Source organism: Geospiza fortis, unplaced genomic scaffold (genome assembly GCF_000277835.1).
Source record: "Geospiza fortis unplaced genomic scaffold, GeoFor_1.0 scaffold85, whole genome shotgun sequence".
Lineage (NCBI taxonomy): Eukaryota > Metazoa > Chordata > Aves > Passeriformes > Thraupidae > Geospiza > Geospiza fortis.
In genome coordinates, this window is record NW_005054358.1 from 2533902 (window position 1) to 2539351 (window position 5450).

At 61.3% G+C, this 5450-nt stretch overlaps 2 protein-coding genes across 2 annotated transcripts in view; one reads left to right on the top strand and one right to left on the bottom strand.

Moving 5' to 3' along the window:
- The window catches only part of SLC31A2 (solute carrier family 31 member 2), a 3059-nt gene extending 937 nt beyond the window's left edge, over window positions 1-2122 (top strand). Inside the window, exons 2-3 of the mRNA XM_005423801.2 lie at window positions 510-681; window positions 1225-2122. Of these exons, the coding sequence (XP_005423858.1) occupies window positions 510-681; window positions 1225-1393 (341 nt within the window). The 3' untranslated portion in view covers window positions 1394-2122. The remainder of the gene's footprint in view (window positions 1-509; window positions 682-1224) is intronic.
- Window positions 2123-3232: 1110 nt separating this feature from the next.
- The window catches only part of NIBAN2 (niban apoptosis regulator 2), a 37106-nt gene continuing 34888 nt past the window's right edge, over window positions 3233-5450 (bottom strand). The window contains 2 exon segments of the mRNA XM_031059235.1: window positions 3233-4563; window positions 5225-5393. Coding sequence (XP_030915095.1) covers window positions 3233-4563; window positions 5225-5393 — 1500 coding nt within the window.

Below are 5450 nucleotides of genomic sequence, written 5' to 3' on the forward strand. Positions count from 1 at the left end.
TATTCTCCCAACATCATATTTTAACTCCCATGTTTGTTGTGGAGTCCATGCAAAGCTGTGTGTTTGTTTCACAGCAGCTCTCTAGGACAAGAGGGCACAGCCTTAAGCTGAGCCAGGAGAAGTTTAGGCTTAGTGTATTCTTCATTCTCCTAAATTAAGAATCTAGGAAAAAAATTCTTCATTGGAAGGGGCTGCCCAGGGAGGAGTCACTGACCCTGGAGGTATTTAAGGAGGGACTGGATGGGACACTCAGTGCCATGGTCTGGGTGACAAGGTCACAGGTTGGACTCAATGATCTCAAACAGCTTTTCCAACCTAATTCTGTGAGTTATAAAGCTAAACACACAATTTCCTGACATTTAACAACCCTGCTGCCCAGCCCAGTGCCAGGAGCCCCCCACATCCCCCCGTGGATATTCCCAAACCCCCCCATGCCAGGCCCTGCTGTGTCCCTGTCACCTGCAGAGGCTCTCCCCGTGCCTGGCAGTGTTGGGGTGTCTCTCCTGCAGGGATGGTGCTCTCGGTGCTGGTGATCCTGCTGCTCTCTGTGCTCTATGAGGCTGTGAAGATGGGCAAGGCCGTGCTGCTGCGGCGGGCGCTGCTGGCCCTGCCCCGCAGCCTCAGCCACGAGGCCCTGACCGAGCCCCAGGAGGGGGAACACAGCGACCCCGCGCAGGGCAGGTACCCCAGGGACCCCTGGCACCCACCCGGGGGCTCGGGGATGGAGCTGGGGGGCCATGGCCAGCACAGAGGGGAGAAGGGCTATGAGGAGGAACTCCCAGAGAAGAGGGGGATGTGTACAACCTGGGGTGGGGGTTTCAAGGGCAGCCCAGCCCCTCCAGATCCTCAAGGAGGTGTCCAGGGTGGTGGCTAGAGGCTCATGTTCCCCTCCAGGAGCCGATGTGCAGGGTGCAGGAGGGTCCTACTCATTTAGGGATGGGCACAAGCAGCAACTCGGTCCCCACAAGCCTGGCCCTGGCAGTTCCTTCCTTTGGAGCCAAGCCCTGGGTTTTTCCTCTTGTATTTAATCCCAGATCATTCCTGAGGCTGCTCTTACTGCCAGCCTCGTTGATTTTGGAGCAGGATTTCCCCCTGAGCTGCTGTTTGTAGCCCCCAACCCCTCCCTGCTGCCCAAACCCCCTCTGGCTTCTCCAGGCTCCTGGTGGGATGAGATTCCAGCTGTCCCAGCCCCTCATTGATGGCACTTCCCCTCTCCTTCCCCAGGTGGTTCTGGTTCCACGTGGGCCAGACTCTGTTCCACGTGCTGCAGGTGGTGCTGGGCTATATGGTGATGCTGGCAGTCATGTCCTACAACGCCTGGATCTTCCTGGCGGCCATTGCAGGCTCCACCCTGGGCTACTTCATGGTGTACCCGCTGCTGGGCCGGGGCTAGAGCGGGTGGCACACGTGTCCCATCTCCTGCTCCTTTGTCTGGAATAGCTGCTGTCACTTCTGTCTCTGTCCCCGTGCTCTGTGGGACACAGACCCCAAGGACTTGCTGGGGCCCTGCTCTGGGGACAGGGAGCCCCATGGCCAGCACTGGCCTTGGCTGGTGGCTGTCCCTCGGCTCTCAGGGACCTTTGTCCGGGTGGTGACAGCATGGGGGGGGGTGCTGGCATTTCCTCCCCTCCCTGCTTTTTGAGGAGGTTCATCCTGGCTGGAACAGGAATGACCTGGTGACTTGCTGGGGACAGGGACCCTCCTGCCCAGAGCTGCCCTGCACCCTGTTCACACAGTGCCTTTGGGGACACTGGGGGGTCCTGCCACCCCCAGCCCGCTCCTGTGCTTCAGGGATGGGGCTGGAGCAGCCCCTGAGCCCCTGGTGGGGCTGTGCCAGGGGGGAAATGCTGCTCCAGGTGCCTCTTGCTGCTTCCTCAGGACACCCCTTTGAATAAAATCATCTCAGCTCCACTCCTGGTTTGTGTCACTGCTGGGTGGGCTCAGGATGTGACACCCCTGGGTCTCACAGTGGGACTGGGGATCCCCAGCCCTGCCCAGGGAGGTGTTTCAGGAATAAGGAGAGTCTCCTCTGGCTTTAAATAAAGCTTTTCCATTTTATTAATTATTATAAGCATATCTTTAAACATTTGTATAACTTTTCTTAATAAAATATCCTGGAAGAGACAGGTTTGAAGTTCACAGAGAAAGGCACTTTGAGGGGGGGTCTCCCAAGGCACTTTGGGGGCCCCCCTGAGTGGGTTAGACTGGGCACCCCCCTTCTGAGGCAGCAATGCTGGCACCTAGGCACAGGTGGGTGTCAGGGTGCTGGTCCCTGCTCCAGGTGTCCCACCCAGGGCTCCTGCAGACCCCCAGCACCTCCAGGGCTTTGGCATCACTGTGTGGGGGCTGCAGCACTCCTGTCCCCATCACACATAGGGGGGAATTCAGCAAACCCCTGCTCTTTGCTCAGCCAGCACAGCAAATGCCAAAACCTGCAAAGCTGGAGAAACCATCCATGGGAGGTGCTGAGGAGATCTGGAGGGCAAGGGCTGGGATCTCTCCACTGCACAGCAAGCTGAGCCTGGAATTACCCCAGTCCTGCCAGGCACAGCTGGGACGCGGCTTGGGTGCCACTTTCCCCCAGACACTGAACTCTGAACTTAAAATAGCTCCTGAAATAGTTCCTAGGGGTGAGGGTGGCTGGGGGTGGGTGCTGGGTGCTGTGAGCCCAGCCTGGGTACCAGCAGCCCATGGCTGTCCCAGTGCTCTCCCCCTCAGCAGTGGCTCAAGCCCCTCAGCATTGCTGTCCCTGTCATGTCCCTGTTTGCCATCATCCCCTGCAGTTCCTGCTCCCACTGGCACTTCTGGAGCTGGCCAGGTGGGGATGGCAGTGGGCAGGCTCCCAGGAAAGACCCCAGATTGGGGCAGGGACAACCTGGGGACAGTCAGGAGTGTCCCACACACCCACCCTCAGCAGGGCTAGTGCCAGCCCCCCCAGCAGCCCCAGGCACTGGTGTGGGGGGCAGATAAAGCTCTTCAGTAAAGCATCTCCTCAGTAGGAAAGAAGATAAGGCAGAAGAAGGACAGAGCAGAGCGCAGGGGATGCCCCATGCCAGGCTGGGGCCACCCCAGTCGGACCCAGTGGGGCTGTGGCAGTGGGACCCCCTTAGGCAGTAAGGTCTGGGTGTCCCCATCCCCTCCCTCTCCCACAGTGCTGCTCTCCATCCCGGGGGTCCTGTCCCCCTCCCCCAGCCCCAGTGTCACCGGGGCCAGTCCATGGCAGGGGCTGGGGCTAGAACTCAGTCTGCACCCCCTCACCGCTCTCTGTGGTGCCCCCGTGCTGGCCTGGCTCCCTCTCTGATGGGACATCAGCTCTGGGCACAGGAGATGCTGGCATGGATGATCTTGGTGTGACATGTGGCACTTCAGCCTCTGATGGGACATCAGCTCTGGGCACAGGAGATGCTGGCATGGATGATCTTGGTGTGACATGTGGCACTTCAGCCTCTGATGGGACATCAGCTCTGGGCACAGGAGATGCTGGCATGGATGATCTTGGTGTGACATGTGGCACTTCAGCCTCTGATGGGACATCAGCTCTGGGCACAGGAGATGCTGGCATGGATGATCTTGGTGTGACATGTGGCACTTCAGCCCCTGATGGGACATCAGCTGCAGACATGGGGGAAGCTGGCACGGATGATCTTGGTGTGGCATGGGGCACCTCAGCCTCTGCTGGGACATCAGCTCTGGGCACAGGTGATGCTGGTGCAGGACGCTGTTTCCCAGTCCCTGATGGGACCTCAGCTCCCGGGACAGGTGACAGTGCTGGTGTGGCACACTGCCCCCCTGATGACACCTCAGCTCCAGGGACAGGTGGTGCTGGTGCAGCCCGGCGTGTCCCAGCTCCTGATGGGACCTCAGCCCCAGGGACAGGAGAGGATGCTGGTGTGGCACGTTCTCTCCCTGTTCCTGATGGGACCTCAGCTCCAGGGACAGGTGAGGATGCTGGTGTGGCACGTTCTCTCCCTGTTCCTGATGACACCTCAGCTCCAGACACGGGTGACGATGCTGGGGTGACACGTTCTCTGCCCATCCCTGACGGGACCTCAGCTCCAGGTGCTGGTGATGCCGCTGTGGCACAGCACACCCCGTCCCCATCACGGGCTGGGCCCTGCTGTGTGGCAGCCCCTGGGGCAGCCCCTGCCAGCAGCACGCCCTCCTCGCTGGCCCCGCTGCCCCCGGGGCCGTTCCTCCGCAGCCTGGCACCATCCCCCAGGCTCTCCTGCGCCAGCGCATCCCGGATCTCCTGCACCGCATCCGGGGGGCTCGGGGGCACCCCGGGCTGTGCCTGCTCTGCCTGCCGTGCCTCGGGGGAGCCGGGCTGCAGCAGGGCCTCGGCCCCATAAGGCAGGGCCCCCTCGTCGTCCTGGATGACCGACACCACCTGCTTGGCCCTGCGGCGCCGCTCGGCCGCCGGCTCCTCGGGCTGCCCGCTGTACTCCTCGCTCCAGTCGATGGGCAGGCCCTCTCCCAGCAGGTGCAGGTTGGGATCGCTGTTGTGCATCACCATGCTGTCCCTGTACAGGTTGTGCTTCCGCTGCACGGCCGCCTCCTTCACAGCTGGGGACAGGGAGGGACAGCTCAGGGGGGCTGCGGGCACTGCCGGGCTGGGGCACCTTGGCCAGTCCTCCCCGGGGTGGCGGGAGAGGTGGCTGGAGCTGGGCAGGGGGGCAGCAGCTCACCCACTGCTCAGCCCTGCCAGGGGGGCAGCCGGGTGGGAAAGCTGCTTCTGGGGCAGCCCCCAGCACCCTGTACGGGGTCAGTCGTCCTTACAGAGTCCCCAGCACCCTGTATGGGGTACCTGCTCCTTATAGACTCCCCAACACCCTGTATGGGGTCACCCCTCCTTATGGAGTCCCCAGCACCCTGTATGGGGTCACTCCATCTTGTACAGCCCCGAGCTGATCCCCTGAATGGAATCACCCTTCCTCAGAGACCCCCCAGCACCCTGCAGAGGGTCACCCCTTCTCCATACAGCCCCCAGCACCCCACATGTGGTCACCCCCTCCTTACACAGCCTCCAGCACGGAGTCACCCCTCCTCATACAGCCCCCAGCTGGTTCTGCATGGCAACACTCCTCTTTATCCAGCCCCTGCCACAGGGGAGCCCCAAAATCCTGTACAGCCCCCAAAATCCTGCAGAGGGTCACCCCCTCCTCACAGAGCCCCCAGCACTCTGCAGAGGATCACCCCCTCCTCTCCAGGTGCCACAGGACCCTACCTTGCATGATGTCTTTCATCACTGACTGCAGCACCACCTCCTCGTAGGTGTTCTCCACCAGGATGAAGCTGGCAAAGTCCTCGAAGATCAGCTCCTGAAACTTGGCTAATTCCTGCCAGGGGAGAGGCAGCTCAGCCCAGCAGGTTGGAGGGAAGGGATGCTCCAGCCTCTCCAAGGGGGTGGACAGCCCTTCCCCACACCCCAAACTTTCCCCTCCTCCCCCCTT